Source organism: Euleptes europaea, chromosome 9 (assembly GCF_029931775.1).
Source record: "Euleptes europaea isolate rEulEur1 chromosome 9, rEulEur1.hap1, whole genome shotgun sequence".
Lineage (NCBI taxonomy): Eukaryota > Metazoa > Chordata > Lepidosauria > Squamata > Sphaerodactylidae > Euleptes > Euleptes europaea.
The window spans coordinates 30,459,126-30,485,066 of record NC_079320.1 but is presented as its reverse complement, the minus strand read 5'-3'; the positions used below and the strand labels follow the sequence as shown (position 1 = coordinate 30,485,066).

The 25,941-nt window shown below is 42.4% G+C and overlaps 1 protein-coding gene across 1 annotated transcript in view; it reads right to left on the bottom strand.

Annotated features, from left to right (window-relative positions):
- LOC130483052 (bifunctional heparan sulfate N-deacetylase/N-sulfotransferase 3) overlaps positions 1–2,190 on the bottom strand; it is an 81,704-nt gene extending 79,514 nt beyond the window's left edge. Inside the window, exon 1 of the mRNA XM_056855946.1 lies at positions 1,082–2,190. Within this exon, the coding sequence (XP_056711924.1) occupies positions 1,082–2,074 (993 nt within the window). The 5' untranslated portion in view covers positions 2,075–2,190. The remainder of the gene's footprint in view (positions 1–1,081) is intronic.
- Between the last annotated feature and the right edge of the window lie 23,751 nt (positions 2,191–25,941).

Sequence of the window (25,941 nt, the reverse complement as noted above, 5' to 3'; positions counted from 1 at the left end):
GCAAAAGAATGGGAGGCATGGTCTAATTATTGTAGAAATGAATTTAAGTGTGATATTAACAAACATATTTTGATCTAATTCAGAGCGGATGTATTGGATACGGATGTTTCTGTTATAATTGAATTAGATAAATAATACAAAGAGAGAAACAATGTAATTTAAAAGATCAGAGGAGGAAAGAGGGGAAGTTAAAGAATTATACTTTATAATATGTGAAATGAAATGTATAATGATTTGGAAAAAATAAAAAAAATATTAAAAAAAAAGATAGTAAAAGCAGATGGAAGCGATAAATAAGGGAAGACAATGCATTTCATCCTTGATACGTGTTGTACATGTACACACATGCATATACCAGTGGGACGCCAGGGTTTCCCAATGTGGCTCTTACCAGTACTTCCCCTGGTACCAACCAAGCTTCTCAGAAAGTGGGCAGTGCCACTGAAAGGCAGGGCTTGTTATTGGGTGTCCCCGCACGAATAAAATAAAAGTTGGATGCCCATGCATCAGTAAAATTGGTTCTAAGGAAAAAAGAACTATATGTACTAGAAAATGGATACCGTATATACTCGGATATAAGCCGACCCGAGTATAAGCCGAGGTGCCTAATTTCACCCAAAAAACGGGGAAAATTTAGGCACCCACGTATAAGCCGAGGGTGCCTAAATTTACCTTACCGGGCCGCCGCCGCCAGCCCGCGCGCCTTCCCTGCGGGCCAGGAGCGGCCCGCGGGGCCTCCCAGGTGGGAGGTGCAGATCTGTTCAAAGAGCCCCCCGCGCGCCTTCAGGGAAGCCCCGTGAAGGTGCGTGGGGGTCTTTAAACAGATCAGCGCCTCCCACCTGGGAGGCGCAGATCTGTTCCCCCCCGCCCGGCTTCACGGGGCTTTCCTGAAGCCGAGCGGGGGGGGTGTGTGTCTTTAAACAGATCTGCGCCTCCTACCTGAGAGAATTGACCTGATTCAAATAGATGCACTTGGTATGAGAAAGCCACGTCTTTTCTTAGTTTAGTTATAATGTTGTTTGTATCTTGACTTTGAGAATGAATATCATGTACATAGCAAGCATTATTGTATATACTTTACCTGAACATCATTGGCTTTCATCCTTGTTCCCTCCTTTCCAACAAAGATGTCATCTATGTCAACAAGAATATATCTATCCAAGGGCAATGTAAGTCTCTTTCCAGACAGGAAACAAACAGCATCTATAAAGATGAGTTTGTGCAGCCAGAAGTTCAAATTATGGCCAAAAAGAATGCGTTGAATCCCATCATGAAGACCCAAGTCATGAACTACAGTTGCATGGAGAGCACCTTTAATGATAGGCGGAGAGAGATTTTCAGGAGCTTTTACTTTTGCTAATATAACAGGTTGGTAGGCTGAATGATTTATGTGAAAAACTGTCCAGTCATTTCCAGGCAAAGGACCTTTATCAAACTTAGATGATTTAGTCACATGGAGTAATGGAGAATGAGGGTTGATGCAACAGTCCTTGATACCCACATTGCCATGGATATGGAAAGGAAAACCTTTTAACTGAGAAGTCTGTAAAGTGTTCTCAATGCTCTTATGGAATCCAATCACACCTACACCAAATTCTCCACAGTATTTATCTAAAAGGCCTCGATTCCAGGAATCCATATTCACGTATTTAAAAATATTTTCATATATAACAAGAATGTATTTGCCTTTGTTTTTATCTATAAGCACAGGAAGGTCGCCTTTTCCAGAAGCAATCTCTATATGATACTGGAATCTGCTGGACTCTAAAATCATGATTATATCTTGACCTAGTGTTGAGTACTGGCTTTCCACAAACACCAGCACCACAGGATCAGTCCAGGAAGGATCACTAGACTTAACGGTCTTCCACGCTAATTTGGTGGAAGGCAGCACTGGAAGATCTCCACATTCCACCTCTGAAGACATCTCCGAAAGCTCATTTTCCTGTTTGTAGCCACTGTACAAATAGTATGCCGAAATGACAATGCTCACCATACAAAAAGTGGCCAGCAATATAACTGTTCGTTGAAAATGTCTATGAAGTTTCACAATAAAAGTCATGTTGTAGGTCATGCCTTAGATTGTTTCCAAGTGCACCAACATTTAAGTTAAGGAAGGCAGTTCAAAATTCATTCCAGTCCAGTTTAGTAGTTTATGTCACCATCGCAGCGCATATATCTATCCTCATCACAATTTACAGAAAATATATGCTGGAAGAGAAAAAAAAGAATGGAGAGATTTTAACATGTGTTAAAAGTAGTACAAATTATAGCAAGCAGATTTTAGAAACAGCCTTTGGCCAAGTCAATTCATAACCATAACAGCCTTTGTACAGCTGTAGAAGTATGGTTTAGTCCCCATTTCAACACACAGCATTTTAAAACAAACATAAAAGTTCCAAGTTGACATTAATCCAAAATGGATCCCAGTCTATAAGCAACTACTGACATGCAAGAAATGGTGGCCCGGAAAGTATGCTCATCAAAGGACACAACCAGTCACTTCTCTGGGGCCAAGATGAGCAGCTTAATTTATATGGGATGCACATTCAAAAACACACTGATTATGTACACAGAAGGCTATGCACACAGAAGGCTCCCCCCTTGGTAGAGCAGGACATGTCTTTTAAGGGAAGCTACAGCATACATTTTATGGTAATATAACCCATGCTGTGATCACAGTTTTATTAGTAGTATAAAGAGGCCAGGCATACCCACCCTTAACAGTGGGAGCTGTGGTAGTTCACAAAGTGAAATTACTTCTTTTATGAATCACTGGAGATTGTTTTGGAGTCACTGATGGGGAATTTATATTGTTGTAGGTATTGATCTCTTTAAAGATACTGCAATATGTATTATTTATTAGCATTATGCATCTAGGAGCATAATCCTGAAGGGGGGTGCCGAATTGGCATGGGAACCTTGGTGACCAAAGTGCTCATTTATCCTAGGATAAGGGGCATGTACACTGGCACGGGAGCATTCACACTGGTGCCGGTAAGCCACGCTACTGTGCTGGGCTCTGCTGCAGGCACAGCCATGTCAGGAGTGAAATCCCAGAAGTGAGAGCCCCCACCGGCATGTGTGGGGGTGTTCCAGGGGGCAGCATCCTAACCTCTTTCCCCCCAGGAACGCCCCCTTGAGTTGCAGTGTTGCTATGCCACCTTTTTTGGTAGAATAGCCTCACTGTTTTCAATGGGAGCATTTTCCCCATTTTAAATTTTAAATTGTTATTTTCTCTGCAGCGGCCATGAAGCCTCTGTGGAGGTGCTGTGGCTATGCTGCTCCCGGCCACCAAGCATACACTCCCCCTTCAGGAATGAGCTGCCCAGCTAGATCTAACCAGTTCAGCGTGATTCAGGAAAGGAGGAGGATACAGAAGTAGGGCACACCCAGGCAGCAACAGCTAACTAAACAGGCCTAAATCAGAGTTGGGAAGAGATTTGGAAGTTCTTCGTGGGCAGGAAAAAAACCATTAAGTGTATAATATAGTAAACAGCTTCACTTATGAGACTCAGGCTACCACCCTAAACATACTCACTGAATTCTATTTACCTAATTAAGATATTTTTATACTGCCTATCTGAAGTACTCTTAGGGGTGGCATACAAATAAAAATCTTTATGATTTACCAGTATAAAAACAAAAGCAGCCATTAAAGCAAAACCACAGAACCGAAGTGGACTATAAAACAGTTTAAAAGATTTTTACCTAATAAAAAAGCCTGGGTAAAAAGAAATATTTTGCCCTGGTACCTAAAAGACAGTAAAGTTGGCGCCAGGTAAGCCTCAAGGCTCAGAGAGCAGGACTTGGGAGGCGGATCCTAACAGGTGGTCTTGACAGTATGGGAGAAGACAGTCCTTCAGGTACCCTGGCCATTTAGGCTTTTAAAGATAAGAACAAGCACTCTGAATTGTGCCCAGAAAGAGATGAGCATCCAGTAGGGTCGCAAGACCTCTGCCCTCAATCCCCAGGAGCTTTTGGGAGTGAGGCACAGAGAGAGGGCACATTGATCTGTGTCATGACGTTACACCCAAAACTCGATGGTAAACTCAGAAATGACACTGCAATGTTTTGGGGGCGGAGCCTGAGGAGGGCGAGGTTTGTAGAGGGAAGGGACTTTAATGCCATAGAGTCCAATTGCCAAAGTGGCCATTTTCTCAAAGTGAACTGATCTCTATCAGCTGGAGATTAGTTGTAATAGAGGGAGATCTCCAGCTACTACCTGGCGGTTGGCAACCCTACTCATAACCCAAGTTCACCAATTTACACCTTGAAACCATGACATGGAATTGGATTTGTACTGAGGTTGAGCACTATTTCCCCCCTCTATTTCCTTGATCTGCCAGTAGTTTACAGAACTACACTGGATGCTTTGCAAGCATACTCTTTTACATCTTTACATTCACAACAAATAAAATCATGTCAAGGAGTTTCATAGACATTTTTTGCTCTCATAAAAAAAAGGTTTTATGAGAATAAGTTATTTGATTTCAAACTAAGTTTGGATACAATTTATGCTATAATTTTAGATAACTGTGTCGTGTGTCTAAATATAGGTACAGTAGCATTTCATGTACTCCTCCATTTATGTCAGAACACATTAAAAGTCCTCTAAATTAGAAGTACATTTTATGTAAGGACACTGTATAAAACTGTAGGCTGGAGAGGAAAGTTAGTTAACAAAATTACTCAGGAAGTGTGGAGTAGCATATGTGAGGATTATAAAACTTTTTTTTTAATATTCAAAGAATAAAGTTAGTTTAAAATGAATCACTGGAACTTCAAATGGCAAGTTTAAGATTCTAGGTACCATGCGAATGTCCCAGCACAAAGTGGAGAGGCAGCATAGAAAATCTCTAAATAAAACAATCTAAACATAAAATCATTAAAGTTCATAACAATTAAAAACCCACAATTAAAAACCCAGTCAGAGCATAAAAAATTGAGCAGATTAAAATGAATATCCTAATACATTTCAGGCTAGAACCAAACTATAAAAACAATGTTAAAAGATCAACCTCTTAATTAAAAGTCTTAGTAAAAAGAACAGTTTTGACTTGGTAGCTAAAAGAGGGTAAGGGCAAGCACCAGGCGAACCTCAGTCTAATCTAAATGATGGAGCTCAGATGCTCATGGGTATAGCCTCTCAGTTAAAAAATGCCTAGTAGGTATAAGGGCTATTAAAAAAATTAACTTGCTGTTGAACTTTTGCCCTATCATGTGATTTTAGGGTAGCCAACGCATCACTGGCACCCATATAGAAATTGCAGAGGCAGGTACCTACCTTAGTGGCACAGTGCTGATGCTATGACATCACTTCCTGCACAAAGCAGAAGTTATATTATTGTGTTAGCATGACATTCTAGGATTCACCAAAAACTCTATGGTTTAACACTGAATCACTCATCTATCCCCCCATTGTCCTGTTTAGTGGAAGCAGGGTCGAGGTTACAAGGGGAGGTCTCCTGCTATAACAGGAGACCTTGTTGCCCTACTTGATTTACACAATATAGACCAATATAGGGCAGCCTGGTTATCTTGGAAGAGTCACAGTTATATTAGATGCCTTATCATCGCCACAGATAGAGCCACATGTGTAACCAATAGTGATGCCTAGGGTTGCCAACCTCCAGGTACCAGCTGGAGATCTCCTCCTATTATAACTGCTCTCCAGCCGATAGAGATCAGTTCACCTGGAGAAATTGGCCGCTTTGGCAATTGGACTCTATGGCATCACAGTCCCTCCCCTCCCCAAACCCCACCCTCCTCAGACTCTGCCCCAAAATCTCCAGGTATTTCCCAACCCAGAGGTGGCAACCCTAGTGATGCCTTATAAAGATGCAGCAATATTCCTCATTCTTCCTTGTATTTACAAGGAAGCTTTACTCCACAGCTTTGTCCTTTACTGCCAGTCGAGGATCTCAACAGGATCCTGGAACAGCCTCATAAAAACAAGGGCAAGGGGATTGTGAATTGCAAAGAACACCATGAGGTTTGTACAAGCAAAGCAATATGGTCCAATAAAAGAAACAATGAGCAATTTCTGAAGAGAAAAAATGGGTCTGATGTAATTTTGTAAGTCAGCAATTCAGTGTATCTTCCATTGCTGTAGTCTTCTCCCGTGTAGTCCTCTATACCTCAACAGCCTCTGTAAGCCACTTCCTACAAACAAACTTTCCTGGCACCTAGGTCATTAAAATTAGTAAGAGATTTGTAATAATTAAAATCTAGGTTCCCCCCCCCCCATATACACATAATTATTTGGGGGGCACATCAACATGACCTACACATACTATTTTTGTTTTGCTTGCTTTTAGTTTACCTATAGTGAATTTGTTGTTATACGCTTGTTTGGATACTCACAGTGAGAAAAGTGGGATATAAACATTAAATTATTATTTAAGCTTTTGAAATCCCACACTCTGCACTGCTCACACTATACCAGCCTGGTCAGTTTGCTGTTATTACTCAATTTTATATTCCTAGTCCTAATGTACTTTCATCGGATGTCCTACACGGCATGACTACTTATTTCCCCTCTTTCTACTCTGTAACCTGCCTTGAGTCTCAGTGAGAAAGGTAGACTATAAACAAGATAAATAAATAAAATCTATATCCATCCAGTGGATCTCCACTCTTTAAAGTTTTGCTTAGCAATAAGCCCCAATGATTTCAGTGAAATGTATATTCTGGTTAGTATGCTCGAGGTCAGAATCATTCTCTATACTTACATGCTTCCAATGGATATAATGTTCTAAGATCTTAAGCTATTTTAATGTGATCACAAACAGTTTGCAAATCCCACACTTTTTCCTCCAAGGACAAATCCCCCCCTCTAATGATAGTCTTTTGGAATTGGTTCTCACACTGTTACTAGTCTTAACCATGACTGACACTTACCTAAAGTTATTAACCCTGCTTCAAATTCTGGTTAGTCAATATATATATAATCCTCAACATGGCTCAATCTGTGGATAGTTAAATCCAAAGACTGAAGCAATAAACAGATCTTTCTACAAGCCTGAAAAAAGCTCCAGAGTTGCAGAAAAATCTGAAATCTTAAAAAAAAAAAAATACACCAAGGGGGTTAACCCCCCAATTCATAGAAGCAGTGCCAGTAGTTTTAAGAAACAAATACCCTCTGTAGCCCTTGCTAGGCAACAACAACAGTACTGCCAGCATTCAAGCCTTGGTTTGTGTCAATAAAATGAAGAAGGTGGGGGCTAAGCCCTTTCCAGGGATGCTCTCTGGCCTTTGAACAAAGATACATTTGGAACAAGCCCAGCAGCAACCACCATGCAACTTGTTACCACACAACTTGCATGACTCACCCAGGACTGACTGCTTGGCAATGTTCACCAGCAGCCATCTCACAACAGCTAATGTGGTATATTGGTCAGAGTGTCAGACTAAGATCTGGGAGAACCAGGTTCAAATCTGCCACGGAAGATCACTGGGTGACTTTGGGCCAGTCACATGGAAAGGTGAGGGCACAGGGGCTGCCAAGATGAAAAAAAGAGGAAACAGTGTCGGGAGGGTATACAGGGGAAAGTAGGTGACCCCCACACACACACAAGTCCATGCAGGTTCCTCACCATGCAACTGGGCCTGGCCCACTCCAGCAACTGGCACTATGCAACTCAGCCAGAGTTTTCTTGGGGAGAGGCTGCCAAGGGGAGGGAAGGAAAGAAAGCTGAATACAGGGTGGCAGATAAAAGTAGGTTGGCTGGTAGGTGGGAAGAAAGGAAAAGGGGAGAGACTATGGGGACTTACAGGAAAGGGAAAGAGGACATAGTGGGGGATGGGAAATGAGATGTCTCCCACAAGTCCTTGTGGGTCCCTTGCTTGTAGTAAATCATGTTTAAGAATAGTGCCAGTATAAACATTAGCCATGGTTACAGAGTGTGAAAGAAGAGAGAATTCACATGGGAAAAGAGAAGCATTGGAAGTATCCAGCACACAATCCAGCAGCTAGCTTTCAATCCCTTAACCACAGTTAAGGGATCAGGAGTGTCTGAGTATTCAACAAGCCCAAAAGAGCAATATTCTGCTTTGTTTTCTACAAAACAATTACACTTCTACAGAAATCAGAAGCAGTGTATGATTTCAACTGTATTGAAGACTGAGGATTTCTTTATAAAGTTACCAGACAAGTTGACCAAAATGTAAGAAAAATGTCTTATCTTTAAAAGTATGAAGCTTTTGCTGTTAGAGGAAAGGCTGAAAATATGATGGCAAAGTTATCCACTCTGTTTACTGTTCTGAACATTTAAAAAATCTCTACAATGAGATTCATTGCACATACACATAGTAAATCCCTTAAACTGAAAATGCGGGCATAATTTTTTCCTTTCTTTTTCTATATGCAGAGTCTAATCAACTTGGATTTTCTTTGGATGGAGCCTGTTAGTTATTTGATTTCTCCACTGCCTTTTGATGAAGAAGGATCCCTAAGGCAGGATATAAGGAATGATAAAAAAAAGTTAATTTGGAGGTGGTTTTATCTCTTTTGATACAGCAATACCCTGGGGTGGCATCTCACCCATACATTACGGACCTTGCTCCCGCCCCCCTTCCTCCTGTCTCACTCTCCTTACTGCTGACAAATGGATAGCCAAGTTGCCAGACTGTGTATTCCCTTTTCTATAGGACCACTGATATTTTTTAATGTCCCAGTAGAAGGAGGGAGGGGCCCAGATGGAGTGGCCTTGTTACAGTGGAGATGTCAAGCACAGCCTGTTGATGGTCAGCTGCTAGGCTGTGCATTCTTCACTTTCTATTTCATTAAAATACTACAGACACAAGGTTTTTCAGTTGATCTATCAAATAATTGTATTTCTTCTAATCTAATCAATAGTTAGCATTCTGGCATATTGCGCACCATATGGCACAATAGAAATCTACCAGTTAATTACAAAATGGAGAATAAAATACAGAATGCTATAAATGTTTTCCAATTCACTCCTACTGAACAGACATTGAAATCCAAATTATCTAATTACGTTGAGCAAGAAGGCCGCTTTCAGTTAGACCACCATGAACCAAGCAAGAAAAACATTTTTGATTTACTTGGGCTGGAGGAAGATAGTATCTAAATTTTCACAATTAAACAAAAAATGACAAGCAGTAATCTTATTAGTTGCCATAGCAGGATAACATATACCCAAAAAAATTATGGTATGATTCAGGCAGCACTCAGCACTTTTTTCATATTTGATTATTTCATTGGCAGAAATTTAAACAGATATTTAACCCTCCCATTTAAATTAATAGCTCACAGAAGTCAGATCATACCCCTAACTTTTTATATTTTAAAAAATATACCTACTGCTTTCAAGAACCTGAAAAACTTATCTGATACAAGATTAACTCACCAGATGTTCTGACAAATCCTTATTTTCCCATTAGCTTATTACTAATAATATTCTAAGCAAAAAAATGAAATAACTAAAATGAAAGAACATCTGAATATATAATGTTTACATTACAAAGATGTGTAACATTATTTTTATACCATATTCCCCAGCATACAAATATACAATTATTTTTCCAGCACACGTTCTGCTGTTCAAATGGGTGCTGTGCTGGGACCCCCTCTTTCCATCAACTAGGGGTGCACAGTGACATTCCTCTCAAGCTGATGAACACCTATTGAGTCAGGGCAGTTCTTACAGCAGTGAGAGAAGATCTGTGATAGAGATCAATATTTTGTTTGTTTAAACAACAACCCTGCAAGGTAGGTTTGTCTAAGCAGTGACAACCTGCTCATGGCCCATCATCAAGCTTAATGGCCAGGTATCCAAATCCAATCTTCTATCTATATGACATTATACAGCTGCTAAAACAAGAACTGTTCAGACTGGGAACAATTTAGTCCACTGGGCTGTGTGCAGCCAAGCAGACTTCAGCTTTTATTCAATCACAGGCATGCTATCTTAGCTTGTCTTCACAGTCTGACCTATAACTTTTTTAAGAACTTAATTAAACAGACTAATAAACCATCCTAAATATTTGATTAGTGTATCTACACCCAATACCAAGATAACATTGGTAAAATAGGGGTAAGAAGAGAAATTGCACAGTTTGTAATGCACAGTATATAGCAGCTCTCTGTACATACCAATCCCCCGCAGTTATACACTGGCTCAGCAGAAATGGGCCTTGGTTTTGCTTAAAGTAAAATGACTACCATTGCAATCCTACGTACAGTTACTGCAGTCTAAGTCTATTGAAGTCAACAGAATTTAAAGGGAGGAACTCTGTTTAGGATTGTACTGTAACATACCCAGACCAATGTGTTTATTCAGAAGTACCGCTGAGATCAGTAGGATTTACTCCTAAGTATACATGCAAAGAACCTAAGCCAGCTTTTATTCAAATGTTTAACTAAGCTGTTAAAAAGGCATCAATGCATTACACTGCCATCTTTATTCTGTAAGTAGTTTCTCATCTGTCAGTGAGAGAATGACATAAAGCTAATTCTTTGCGAATGTAGAAGTGATTTCCCCCCCTCCATGTTATTAGTTAGGAAAAAAATGCTGGGTTTGTTCTGTATTTAACAAAGAATTTTATTCCCAATGATTCTAGAATGCAGATGTCAACAATATCATGAGATTGACAGTACTTTTTCTCAGATGCTAAAATGCGAGAATCCATTCTTCTATCTTTTCACCCATATGTTCCAACTAGTGTTTACTAAAAGATGAGTTGAAGATGTCTGCTAACATTTGAGATTTAAAACGTTGGGTGAAAAAGTATCACACTTGTTTGCCATCACCATGGCACATTTCTACAAGCTTGAATATAGTTTCTCATTTCCCTAGTCATTATCAGCTTCCTACCTCAAAGCTTCCCAACAAATGCTACTTAAGTATCAACCCGTATTAGATTTTTTTAAAATGGCACAAGCCTGTGTAATTTCGTGGGCTCAGGCTTATTTTTAAAAGTTCACCGCTAATAATAACCACAGACAATATTAGCTGCTTTACAACCACATTTTATATTTGATTTCCATAACCATGAAGCCACTTCTCTGCGTCCTAAAACACTAGAGGGCAACAACGTCTCGCAGAAAACTTGATAAAAATTCAACTGGCTTGGGTACCACACTAGAAAGACAGATGTTAACTGAGCTAATAATTTTTTTAGCAAACCACAAGCTTCAAAACATAATACAAAACAGGGGTATTGATGTTGGGGGGAGGCTGTTTTTAAAGGCCACATTAAGTCAGCCAGGCAAGGGCTCAACCTAGGAAACCGATCCTTAGATCTTATAACCATCAGTGTGGGGGGGTATAAACTCTTCAAAAAGTAGTGACTGGGATCCAAGAGCCAAGCTTGGTACCCAGCTTTGAGCAGACTTTGAAGAACAGGCTGCGGAAAGGTTGCTAGATGGCATTTAATGTTGTTCAGGGCGACCAAATCAACATGCATGGTAGAACTTTATGGGGGGGTGCGAAGTTGACACTCTTCCGTAGAATCACAGAGTTGGAAGGGACCACCAGGGTCATCTAGTCCGACCCCTCCACAATGCAGGAAATTTACAACTACCTCCCCACCCCACACCCTCAGTGACCCCTACTCCATGCCCAGAAGATGGCCTCTCGTGATCTGCCTAAGGTCATAGAAACAGCATTGCTGACAGATGGCCATCTAGCCTCTGCTTAAAAACCTCCAGGGAAGGAGAGCTCACCACCTCCCGAGGAAGCCTGTTCCACTGAGGAACCGCTCTGTTAGAAAATTCTTCCTAATGTCTTGACGGAAACTCTTTGGATTTAATTTCTTTTCCTTTTTAAAAAAAATAAAGTTTATTATTTTTATAATAAGAAAAAACAAAACAAATTATAAAAAACAAAGAAAACAATAACATAATACAAAAATAGCACATACATCATTCAAAATTACTCCATACCATATGAATTATAAAATACACAGTGCTCTAGGAAACTCTTTGGATTTAATTTCAACCCGTTGGTTCTGGTCCGACTTTCTGGGACAACAGAAAACAACCCGACACCCTTCTTCTCTATGATAGCCCTTCCAGCACTTGAAGAGGGTTATCAGATCCCCTCTCGGTCTTCTCCTCTGCAGGGTAAACCGCCCTAACCGCCCTAACGGCCGCCCGCCCCCACCCCCGCCCCCCCCTCGCGCCCAACCGCCCCGAGGGCTTCAGTTACCTGAAGACGCGCTCCAGGATCATGGCGCCTCCTCCACCTGGCAGTGACCTTCCGCGGCTCCTCCCGAGGCACGCGCGCCCCTCGCCCTCATTCGCTCCCCCCCCCCAACGCGCGCGCAACTTGGGGGCGTCCCCCCCCCGCTCGCTTCCCTCACGGCGACGGGCCGTCCTCTTCTCCCCTCACAGAGGGGCCCAAGCCGGCCGCTCGGGATGGAGGGGGGGGCCCGTCCGAGAGGAGGCAGCCGCTCCCCGCTTTCCCTCCCCCGGCCCCTTTCCCCGTCCGTCGGACGGGGCGAGCTCCCCGCAGCGGCCGCTCTCCCCGCCCAAGGGGGAGAAAAACCACCGCCGCCACCGCCCCGCGAGGCCCGCCCGCCCCTTTCGCCTATTCCCGCTGGAAGCGTGGACGGGGCGCCGTCGCCGCTTCCACTTGAGAACGGGCGGGAGGGAGGCGAGCGCCGCCAGCCGAGCCCCGTCCTCCATTGGACGGAGGGCTCTCGTCGTTGAGCCAATCAGCGCTTGCCTAGGGAGGAGGCCCAGCCCCGGGAAAAGTCCGTCCTGGGGAGTCGCAGCTCGGAAGTGGACGTAGTAGAAAAGAGCAAGAGTCCAGCAGCACCTTAAAGACTCTCAAAAATGTTTTCTGGCAGGGTAGGAGCTTTCGTGAGCACCCTGCCAGAAAACATTTTTGTGAGTCTTGAAGGTGCTCCTGGACTCTTGCTCTTTTCTACTACTGCAGACAGACTAACACGGCTACCCACTGTGAATTATCTTCACGGGCGATCTCTCTCTCTCTCCCCCCCCCCCCATGTTAGTGGCGCGGGGCTAGGCTCTCCAAAGATCCGATCTCGAGAGGAAGCAGCGTCTGGCTTGAAATGTTTTGCGGAAGAGATCAAACGCGGGTGATGCACGCTTGCCGAGGGGAGGGGTGTGGATTGCATTTGCAATGGACTTTTTTTTTTTTTTTTGAACCGAAGACGTTAATTCTAGGAACGGAGACGTGAGGTTCCTTTACTGAGAAGACCCTGTAGTTTCTTAACCTAAGCGGCTGGTAATTGTTTTTAAAAGTCAGGGGAGGAGGGGACGCTTCCCCTTGCACCCTTAGAGGGGGCGGAAATCTGTGCCCGTCACCTCCCAGGTTGTCCGTGAACTCGTCCGGGGGTCTCCCCCGTTGCCTGCCCAGTCAGGAAAGAGGGATGCCCGGTGGTCTGCTCTTGCTAAAGCCGGTATTCAGCTGCTTGTCGGCTTGGGGAGAGTGCACCTTCTCCCTCATACTGAACTAGACCTGCCTAATGGCAATGGTTGTGCAGCTGCATACCTACCCTGTCCGTTTTTTTAAACTTATTTTATTTTATTTGAGGGATACAATAAGGAAACGGGTAAACATTGGATGTATCTGTCCATGGATCAGGATAATAAATTATAGTGTAAACCCCGATAACTAATTTGCTAATTAATTCAACAGACTACGTTCTAACAATCTAACAGAGCTTTGGATCTATGGCAAAACATTTAATTTTCCATTCTGCAATGTATATCAGCCTGATAATGTTTTTGGCAATGCATTTTTAATGTTTCTCCAACCTCGACATACCCTGTCCATTTTAGTAGTCCTTCCTCCAAGGCTTGTCAACCTCCAGCTGAGGTCTGGAGTTTTCCCGGGATTACAATTTATCTCCAGACTACATAGATCAGTTCTCCTGGGGGAGTTGTTTAATCTCTTTCCTGATTGGTGGGCACCCATTTAAGCTAAGCTATTCACCCAGGTAAATTTGACAGGTATTATCCCCGTAGGGTAGAAATTGAGTATTGTAGTTCCTGTGTTTAACAGGGGGAGTAAAGTGGTCTCTCAGAATTATCGTCCAATAAGCCTGCTGGACATAGCCACCAAACTGTATAGTAAATTCTTTCTACACAGGTTGGAGGACTGGGAGTCTTCCAACCATGATATTCATCCTGAGCAAGCAGATTTTAGAAAATGGCAATGTACCGTTATATTCTTTACCAACTATTCAAGGGCCCAACTAAATCCTTGTATGTGGCCATGAACTCATGAAGCTGCCTTATATTGAATCAGACTCTTGGTCCATCCAAGTCAGACCGGCAGCGGCTCTCCAGGGTCTAAGGCAGAGGTCTTTCACATCACCTACTTGCCTAGTCCCTTTAACTGGAGATGCCAGGGATTGAACCTGGGACCTTCTGCATGCCAAGCAGATGCTCTACCACTGAGCCACAGCCCCTCCCCTTGGTAGGTCTGACAGCTGCTTTTGACTCTATTGATAGAGAACACCCTTGGACAAAGTTGGTTGGCACAAACATAGATAAATGTCTACTATTTCTGCTACAGGAACTACACACTAACATGTCTGCAAAAATTAGGGTGGTTACCTCAGGTTCTTTAATGGAAGAAATCCCAATTACCAGAGGAGTAAAGCAGGGGTGTTTTGGTTCCCCTGCTGTTTCAATTTATATCTAAACGACATCATCCCGAAGCTATCTGGCTCTGAGTTTGTTTCTCCCTCTCTAGGCTCTCAGAAAATATGCAGTCCTTTTATATGCTGATGATATGGTTCTGATCTCCCTTACACGCACAGGTTTTAGAAGGTTGTTGCATAAACTGCATGATAATTGGAAAGAAGAGGCCTTGAGGCTTTAGAAGGTTGTTGTCTAAACTGCTTGATTATTGTAAGGAAGAGGTATCGGCTATGTCAAGACCAATGTGATAGTTTGTAGGGAAAACCCTTGCAAGTTTAAGTGGACTATACATGGAATCCCAGTAGATCAATGCAGCACCTTCAAATATCTAGGGGTAACCTTCAGTGCAACTTTAACCTGGAGGGCTCATTTGACAATTACTAGGTCTATAGTCTTAAGATCTATAGGGGCTATTCTGAAATTTTACTACACGAAAGGAGGTTTCCTGATTGATTTGGTCTGAAACTATATAAAAGTAAGGCAGTTCCCCAACTTTTGTATGGTGTAGAGGTTTGGGGTTGGAATGATGTTCTGGTCACAAAACTGGAACCTATCCAAAATCTTATTTTAATCCAAAATCTAACTTTATCCAGAGGCACTCCTTCAGCCTTGACGAGAGCAGAATTCAGTTTGCCCTCAATTAGGGTCCGTGTACACTTAGCCTTGTTAAGCTTTTGAAAAAAGCAAAGCAATGACACCACCAATCTACACCGCAATGTTTTAACATGATGATGCAAAATGATGCTTCCCAGTTAGCCTGCTATAACAGCATCCTGCATTGCTCCTCCATATTGGATGACACCCAGTGGCAAGTACCAACATTCATGATTGGGTGTTCAAGTGTGATGCTGCATCAGATAGGCAATCAGTCCCCAGTCCAAATTTTCCCCATGGTTTAAACTGGATCACATCAGAGGCTTATATCTGGTCAGTATCCCCTTCCACAATCTCAGAAAAACGTCCACCTCAGTCCAGTTTCAAACCATGCCAACGGCTTTGCTGGCTGGACATTACTCCCAAACACCATGGGTCTCTTGCTATGTGTCTGTGAAGCTGCAGTTCCAGAGGACCTAAAGCACTATATTTTATTCAGTCCTCTATATAAAGAGCCCAGAAGTAAATTTCTTACAGTGCTTTTAAATTACTTAAATATCTTTTCAGATTCAGAGAAGCTGCTTTCTCCTCTCAGATGTTGGTCCATTTGTTTCCTATAGAGTGTCACTCCTTGCCTTAGCAGCCAAGAACATTCGGGAAAAAGCTGCATTTAATGAGGGCATTTAATGTATTTAATTACTAGCATTTTTTGATCCGACTGTTTTAATGTTATCATTTATGACTCTGTTTTATATGACAGATTGTAATGGCCTTCGGCCACAAGCAATAAACTTTATCGTATTGTACTGTATGTGAGATGGGCGTCTGGGACTGCATCGTGGAAGGATCAGCCATTTGTACAGATATGCGGATTCTTCCATGACCCAGGCCCTTGTACAAGGATAAAGAAGAATATTTGCGCTTCTCAAGTCGTGGATAGTCCTAGCTCTGAAGTCACTGTCGCCCCATCCCTCTTTTCAGGGGAACAAACCAAATATACAGAACAGAACTGAAAATTCTGGAGGTGGCCTGGGAAAGCCCATATCCCCAACCACAGGGGTGCCAACAGTTGTCCCCTGCCTGCCTCTCTATGTTGGTTGGCTCAGGGTCAGTTGTGGCTGTGCAGGAGCTTTTGGCCACATCGGACAACTCAGCAGCTCACGGCTTCTTCCCCACATGCCTGCAGCCAGGCTGTGCGGGTGCCAAGCTGAGGGGACATCGACGGGGATGGGTGTCCAAAAGAAACTCTCCCTGCAAATGGAGACTTTCACCAATGGTCCTGGGTGCAGAGTGGGGGAAGTGGCGTGTGGTGAGATGGTGCTGATCTCCTACAAATGGGGGTAAGACAATGGGCCACTGCTCATCCTTTGGCTGTTGGATCATCCCTCCCCAAGGGCGCTGGCGAGTGCAGAACCCCAAAAGGTGCCCTGGGAGGCAGGGCACCTCCTGCGCCAGATGTGCTCCCATACCCACTTACACTCAATGTGCAGGGGGCTGGCTTTGGGTGCCTGTGGGGGGGGGCAAGGCTGGGGCCTATGCCACCACTGGCCAGGGACATGTGATGGGACGTGGTCCCTTTAAGTAGGGGGGGCTGTGCTGCTAACAGCAAGTGAGCATCCCTGGCCCCACCCCTTTCTTCCCTTGGGTTGTGTGACCGGCACTTGGCTTGGTCCCCATGCCTCATGACCCTTGATTGGTTCTGGCAGCCCTGTCTATCACTGCCCCGCTGCCTTCCCACAACACCACCATGCAGTCGCTGGGCATGCTGACATGATTGCAGCCATTATCAGCCCCAAAAAGGACTATCTTCCTGCCAGCTGCTGCAAAACCAAACCTTACAGGGCATGGACTAGCAGCGCCATAGTTACACCACGGCCAGCCGCTGTGGCGCAGACACACCTCAGGATTGCTCTGCCCATTTTTTAAAAGACTAAGCACTCTTCTGTCTTTTGTTTACCCTGATAACACTTACATTTGATTTAGTAGCTTTTGTGCAACCAAGGGGCAATTGCATTCTGAAGTGTTCATTCTCTGGGGGTGGTTCAGAAGCGACCGAGAGAAGAGAGTCGGTCAAGATGTATAATCCTGTTAAATTAAACATTGTGTTTTCCCCACTTTATTTCGCTACACTTCATTTCATATCTGTATTATCTGAAGATTTGTTTTGTTGTGTTTTCTACAAGCGTAGCCTGAGACCATCCATCCTCCTACAGTTTTCCTTATCTATGAGCCTTTAGATGGAAAATACAGTGGCTGTTTCTCCTCACTTGTTTTTGTTTCATTTTCAACACTTTATTTTCAGAAACATTTGTTGCTTTTCCCACAGCCTGCTTGAAGGCTCCTCAAGTTTTTAGTGATGAATGCTTGCCTGCGAAGGCGTGTTGCCTGCCTTTGGGGCCCAATCCATACTGAGCATCTCATGTTTTAAGTCCTACCGAAAGGCAAGAGACAAATGTGCTTAGAGTAAGCACTTGCCATATAACTTTGTTTTGTCTTGTTAGGATCAGAGGCTCAAACTATTTATATCTTCTGTGTAAAAAAAACAAGGCGTTAAACTAGCTTTGGAAGTCAAAGCCGTTAAAAAATGTAGTAAGTTATTCCTTGGTCCTGCAGGCTGCCATGGCTACTGGGTTTGGGTTCATTTGTTTTAAAGAAACATGCCTCAGCCTGCAGGTACACACACATTTGATGGGGTGTGCAAGTAGTTTGTACTTGGACGCATGTCTCCAAGAACTAAAAGTAAAACAAGAATCAGCTCAGAGTTTCAACCTGACAGCATTGTGCTCTGTTCATAGTTACGGTTGCCAACCTCCAGGTGCTAGCTGGAGATCTGCTATAACAGCTGAACTCCAGCTGATAGAGATCCGTTCCCCTGGAGAAAATGGCTGCTTTGGCAATTGGACTCTATGGCATTGAAGTCCCTTCGCCTCCCCAAACCTTGTCCTCCTCAGGCTCTGCCCCAAAAACCTCCTGCCGGTTATGAAGAGGGACCTGGCAACCCTATTCATAGTACATGATGTATGAACTGATACATGGCCACACCGAACACACTGATTTTAGGGGGCTTAAGACCAGGCCCTGACCTGGATGGCCCAGGCTAGCCTGATCTCGTCAGATCTCAGAAGCTAAGCAGGGTCAGCCCTGGTTAGTATTTGGATGGGAGACCACCAAGGAATACCAGGGATGCTGTGCAGAGGAAGGCACTGGCAAACTACCTCTGTTAAGTCTCTTGCCATGAAACCCCCCCAAAAAAGGGGTCGCCATAACTGGGCTGCGACTTGACGGCACTTTACACACACAAGAGCAGTTAACTCTTTACTGCATAGCAGCCATAATCATTACTAGGCAAGTCTCTGAAATTCCTGTCATTCTTCAGGACACTATATAAGAAAAGAATGACTTTGAGAAGCGAGAACCCCTCCCCTTCCCAATTTATCAAGTCACTAGGTTTCTAGGGGTTTTGTGAGTTAATAAATATTCAATATATGATGTGGAAATTCAGAATGTATTAATTTTAGTTAGCTGTTTTGAATATATGTCAATGTGATTGAAAGGTCCTTGGTAATATTGAAATTGGTTGGAGGAATGCATCGTATGACAGCAGGAAGAGAGGATTAAAGAGAAATGGAGATGCTGTTCTCAGTCAATAGACTAAGGCAGCTTTGTTATGCTTAAGGAAACAGAATTTAATTAAAAGTTCTGTCATTTTTAAAATCTATATATTATATATATATAATGGAACGTAAAATATATTTGCAAGAAAGTGAATTTTTAATGCACATTTTCCCATTAAAACATATGAAAAGCTTCTCAGTTGCCTAAAAACTGGTCATTTGAAAGAGTGTCCAAACACTTGGGTCTTCTTGCACCACACCCCACACAATCAAACAAAGCCCCACTTGTCCTACAAGGCCATTTTCTTAAGTGACATTTGTTTACGTCTCTTTCAAAGGCTTTTGATAAAATTGTAACACAGAAGACCGCCCTTTTAAATTTCATTTGATCGCCCCCAGAACTACAGCTATTAAATTTAAAGTAACTAGAGGTCATGTGGTTGTCTTTTCTTCTGGGAACAGTCTGAGGGCTGCTTTTGGTAAGCATTGCCAGCCTCTCTGCAAAGACCTGAAGCAAGCTTCAGCTATTTTCTGGATAGACTTGCATTTTGTCTATGGAGACACCGTGGAATTTTATCTAGAAAATGACTGAAGACAGAGTAGTGGTTCAGCACAATAGAAGCTGCGTCTAGCTTTCAACCTTTACATTCCAATTTATACAAACATAAATCCTGTTCTTGCTGCACTCTATTAAAGGATCTGGGCCATCTACCTACAAAACTCTCCATTTCGGGATGTTTACATGTGAGACTGCATTTTGATGAGTCTGAATGCATTAGGCATCTATTTTGTCTTTAAAACACCTCAACAATTTATAGCTGTCATAAATCAGTCTCAATAAACAGTGCAGATATGTAAATATCTTTCTACAAAGTAGTTCTACAAAAAGTACATATGTAATCATTATTTTGCTGTCTGAGTCCAGTAAGATAATGAGGAAATGACTCCAGTAACTGATGGAAGCCAAGGTCACCATAATTTGGAAGGAACCGCCCCTGATTCCTCACCATATTCTCATAATAACACAATAACCAGATCCTACCCAAACTAGGAGATAAATTATGAAATCTTTCTATTTATTTCTCGACCATTGTATTTCTTTAATCATTTAATATGACATTTTGTTATCAAAGTGGCTTTGAATAATGTTCTTTTCTGTACCTATTGTTGTGTGTGTTTCTTTGCCCTCCATGGTTTCATCAAGAATGTGGAAAGGTTTCTCACAGAGCTTCAAAACAGGTGTGTTTTCTTTGCATAAATATCTGAAGAGAACAGTTCTTCCTGCTCTCTCAGATTCCTAAGTGTTCACAAAAAGGCCTCCCGTAAGGTAGACAGAGCCAGTGTGGTGTAGTGGTTAAAAGCAGAAAACTGCAATCTGGAGAAACGTGTTTATTTATTTATTTCATCAATTTTATAACTTGCCCGCCCTGGCAAAAGCCAGGTTCTATTCCCCACTCCTCCACATGAAGCCTGCTGTGTGACCTGGGCCAGTCACAGTTCTCTCAGCCCACACGAGGCAGGCAATGGCAAACCACCTTTGCTTCTTGCCTCGAAAACGCTAGGGGGTTTTCAACTGTGACTTGACAGCACTTCACACACACATCGACACTTTACCCGCGCACACACAAACCAGCTTGTTTCATATAGAAGTTTAATTCTTTAAGTTCTTCGATATATACTAGCATTCCTGATATTCTGCTCTTTGTATTCATGACTTATAAGCAAGCAATAGTTCTTTGTTATAACCACTTTCAACCTTTACATTCCAATTTATACAAACATAAATCCTGTTCTTGCTGCACTCTATTAAAGGATCTGGGCCATCTACCTACAAAACTCTCCATTTCGGGATGTTACATGTGAGACTGCATTTTGATGACTCTGAATGCATTAGGCATCTATTTTGTCTTTAAAACACCTCAACAATTTATAGCTGTCATAAATCAGTTTCAATAAACAGTGCAGATATGTAAATATCTTTCTACAAAGTAGTTGTTCTACAAAAAGTACATATATAATCATTATTTTAAAAGAATTCGAATCCTAAAGGGAAATAAAATATACTGCATGAAACCTATGTCTGACGCTAACATTTCATATTTAATGGTACTACTAGTATATTTTACATTGGTCAAAATACACTTGATGATGTTCGGTACCACTTCCCCTCTTCCCCTCCCTTCAGACTGTTTTAATCCATTCAAACTGCTGAGAATTGAATTGGCAAGTGGGTGGCAATCATGAGCACAAAAGAAATAAAGTTTTGCATTTCCAGCTAAGAAAGAAAGAAAGAAAGAAAGAAAGAAAGAAAGAAAGAAAGAAAGAAAGAAAGAAAGAAAGAAAGAAAGAAAGAAAGAAAGAAAGAAAGAAAGAAATTGTTTTAGCCATTAATTAACAGGGAAGTACAACACATAGTTAAAGTGAATTTTTCATAATGATATCACTCTTCCAGCTTAAAGAGTCCTTGGATTTAGAGATCCGTGAACACCTGCTGGTTTAACTCACGTTCTGCTTGCCAGACACAAGCAGGGAGCCTATGTTTCATTGGGCAGTTTGGCTGTTCATGATCAGCTCAAGCCTGTTCAGAGGACTAGTTTCTGGATATTCAAACAATACAGTACACTGTAATCAGTAGCATTTCATGCATGTACATTTTTACACAGCCCCATGGGAGTCCCCAGTTGCTTCTGACAGAACTGTCATTATTGTATGTTGTTCTGCTCTTGATTGTTTAAACAAAGAGCGAGCCAATCAGTCTGTCATTTATAAATGTAGTATTTTTTAAAAAAGTCTTGCTGATAGGTGTTTGTCTAAGGCTGTTTATGCACGGGTTACCTGCCCTGATGTTTTTGGGAAGAGGGGTTTTCTCTTGCTTCTCCACAACTTCGTGGTGCATTTGTGCACCTCTGGAAACTTCCCCAGCTTTTCTCTGATCTTTCTCAAACCTACTTTGCTCCAGTGTTTTGGGAAAGATCACAGAAAAGCCTGGACAGCTGCTGGTGATTGGAAAAATTTGGATTTTCCAGCCCATGTGGCAGCCATTTTCACTGACCCTGTCCACACAGCAGCCATTTCCTCCCCACACCAACAGGGGGCTTTTTATTTTTTTAAAAATCACAATTTCGTTATATCAATATATCATTATAACAAGTGTACCAGATTCTGTTTCTCAGGTTTCATTAAAAAAAAAGAAGAAGTATCGAGCCCTTCCCTTGTGACGACAGAAAGAAAAAAGCATATCATTGCAAGGGAAAGGGCGAGATAATTTCTTTTTAAAAAAAATGAAAGCTGGGAATTCAGAGAACCTTCTACTCATATACTTATAATGCTATATCACTATAAAGTTATTCTAGTGCTGATTTTTTAAAATGCAAAAGTCCTGATGGCCAAGCAAAAGGGGGGATGGCCACTGCTGGGGGATTAGGGCAGGGAAACTGCGGCGAAACCTGCCATGTGGAAGACCCGTTGCCTTCCAAAATCCACTTCCCATGTGGAAACCTCCTAGGTCTGTTTCATGAACGCTGTTTCCATACATTCACAAAGTGAACTGATCTCTATTGGCTGGAGATCAGTTGTAATAGCAGGAGATCTCCAGCTATTACCTGGAGGTTGGCAACCTTACCAAAGTCCCTGTCCTCCCCAGGCTCTACCCCCAAATCTCCAGGAATTTCCCATCCTGGAGCTGGCAACCCTTTGCTGCACTGTGAATGTCTTTTTTTTTGGCTCGAATAGCAGAAAACACATTTATAGAACAGAAATAAAGAACTCTTATATGTGCTAACAATCTGTTAAACCAAAGCTATTTGTTCAGTTATAGCATGATTAAGAAAGGAGCTGAAATTAATGAAAAGGGTATTTAAAAGACTTCTTATGCTCACTTTGTTTTCGGCAGAGAAACAAATAAATTAGCTTTCAGTAAAGGGTTTTTTATGCCAGATTTCAGCCCACAGCAAATGTTTTAGAGCCGCAATGTGAAACTGTAAAGGAAAGAAGTTTATAGTGGTGGTGATGGAAGTGCTGACAAAATAAAGGCAGCCTTGCCAACAAAAAATGTATCCTAATCCAGAATCCCTTCAGCCAGTTCTTATTATGAAAAGAATATTATTCTAAAGGCAATGGTGTGGATCTAAAGAACTGTGATCAGTAGGCAAGGCCTGTGCCTGGAACCATTGGGAGATTTTAGGACAGTTCTGTATCAAACTCCCAGAAGTGACATCACTTCTGGTCAACACTCTAGGACCTCTCCCCCAACTCTCTATGGTAAAAATTATAGAGATTGGGGAGGATTCCTAGAACGTTGCCGGAATGCAATAATATTTCCAGGGAGTAGACACCATTCCCTGTTCCATTTTTCTTCTGCTGCAACCACCAGCAGTTCTCTTGCTTCTATGTATGTAAATATTTACATTTTGAGTTAGGTTTGCTTTTCTCATTCAGTGTACTGTTATTAGCTGTAAAACAACTATTTCATGGCATCTTCTACATGCTGAATCGTAACTCAGGTAAGACTGAGGGGTTTGTAGTTAGTAAGATGTATGCACTGAATAGCTTAGCTCTCCCCAGTACTGATGGAGTACAACTTGCATTGAAGGACTCAAATCCCAACAAAACGTGACAGTGCCCCCAAGTCCACCACAGGGCGCTTGGGCCAATTTAGAGATGAAATTTCATCTGTTTACAAAAGCTGCCAGAGAGGGGTGATCCTGATCAGGACTGCAACAAGGGAGGAAGAGGGACTTTTGCCCCCCCCCCCCACTGCACCCAACCCCCAGGCATTTGGGCTCTTGAAAACAGTGTGTATGGAGAGGGACAGGAGCCCCTCCTTCCCACTGCACCATCGTCCCAATCAGGATTGTCCTCCTGCAGCTTTTATAAACAGCGAATTTCATCCCCGAAATGGCAGAGGCATCCCTGTGGTGGATTTGTGGGTGCTGTCGCGCCTAATTTGGCTTTCAAGTAAAAGCTTGGAAGATCTATTAGGTCCAGGAGTTCTGTTAAGAAAACATAAATATAGTAGTAAAAAACCTGCCCCCCCCAAGCTGCATCTACTTTGGAAGTTGTCCCTGTTGTCTCTCATCTGCCTATGCTGATGCATGCTATAATAACCTCAACGATAGATTACTGTAATATGTTCTATATGAGACCACACTTGTGGACAATTCAGAAACTTCAGCTGGTGAAAAATGTGGCAGACCATTTGTTTTTGGTGTCTGCCCGCCTGGACCACATTACCCTGGTCTTGAAGTCTCACTGGCCACCTGTTTGTTTCTGGGTCCAACTTAATGTGCTTACCTTTAAAGCCTTTCATGACCTGGACCCCACCTACTTGAAGGGCCCTCTGTCCGATATGAATATGGTTGCCAGGTCCCTCTTCCCCACCGGTGGGAGGTTTTTGGGGTAGAGCCTGAGGAGGGCGGGGTTTGGGGAGGGGAGGGATTTCAATGCCATAGAGTCCAATGGCCAAAGCAGCCATTTTCTCCAGGTGGTCTGATCTCTATCAGCTGGAGATCAGTTGTAATAGCAGGAGATCTCTAGCTATTACCTGGAGGTTAGTACAGGAGTATAGCTGTTACCAAAGCCAAATATATTGTAGCTGTATTTTTCACAGTATGTGGTAACACAACCACCCTTAACAATTCTATATACTATAACAAAAGATGTACAATTTTACATAATGAAATGTCAAAGCAAGTATAAGCAAGCATAAAGCCAAACGATCGTTTTCTCCTTCTATGCATAACTTGCTGTTGTGTGAACAAAGAGCATCTTAAGAGAAGACTTCGTGTCTCTCCTTCTATGCACATCTTGCTGCTATAAGGATAGAGCATCCTATAAGAACATTTCTTGCAAACTGTACTTCATTACTTACCTGCTGGAGGAATTAATGTGTTACTTGCTTTGACATTTCATTATGTAAAATTGTACATCTTTTGTTATAGTATATAGAATTGTTAAGGGTGGTTGTGTTACCACATACTGTGAAAAATACAGCTACAATATATTTGGCTTTGGTAACAGCTATACTCCTGTACTAATTTCCTCATCTTTCTGATACGTGTGCAGAGGTGTCTTTATTTTCCTTCAATTACCTGGAGGTTGGCAACCCTAGATATAAACCAGTGTGGCAGTTGCACTTTGCAAAAAAAAGGGGTCTTCTAGCAACCACCTCCCACTCAGAAGTACCCATTATAACCCAGATGTAGAGCTTTTCTATTGCTGCTCTGTTGCTGTAGAACAGCTTCCCAGAAAAGGTGAGGCAGGCATCTACCCCTGGGCCTTCTGACAAGTCAAGCTTATCTGTTTTAATTTCTGTCTGAACGGTTTGTTTTTTTAGTTATTTTAATTGATTTTGGGGTCTTTATATTGTATTTATTCTTACCAACTGTGGGTTATAGGAGCCCCATGGCGCAGAGTCGTAAGCTGCAGTACTGCAATGAAAGCTTTGCTCACAACCTGAGTTTGATCCTGATGGAAGTCGGTTTCAGGTATCTGGCTCAATGTTGACTCAGCCTTCCATCCTTCCATGGCTGGTAAAATGAGTGCCCAGCTTGCTGAGGGTAAAGTGTAGACAACTGGGGAGAAGGCAATGGCAAACCACCCTGTAAACACATCCTGCCTAGTAAACGTTGTGATGTGATGTCACCCCAAGGGTCCTTACTAACCCAGTGCTTGCACCGCGGACTACCTTTACCTACTGTGGGTTCTGATTTTGTCAGAAGGGTGAAAGAATGTTGTTTGGTCACGATTCCATAAAAAGGCAAAGTGATAAAAAGTCCCATAATAGATTAATGGATAAACAGGGATAGCATGATAAAAACTAATGAGGGATGGTTCTGCATTCTGATAGTTCTAAGCATGCAGTATGACTTTTACTCCTGGAACTTGGCGGATAATATGGCAGTGGTGACACCTTCAGGATGCCACAAAGCTACAATAATTGCTCTAATCCTAATTATATTTGCTACAGCCAATTGTTTAGTAATCATCAGTTCTTGACAACTTATGAGTGATGGGTGATTTTGCAAATAATAATAATAACAACAATAATGGTTTGAACCTGAATACAAGCTGATATAGCTATCTAAT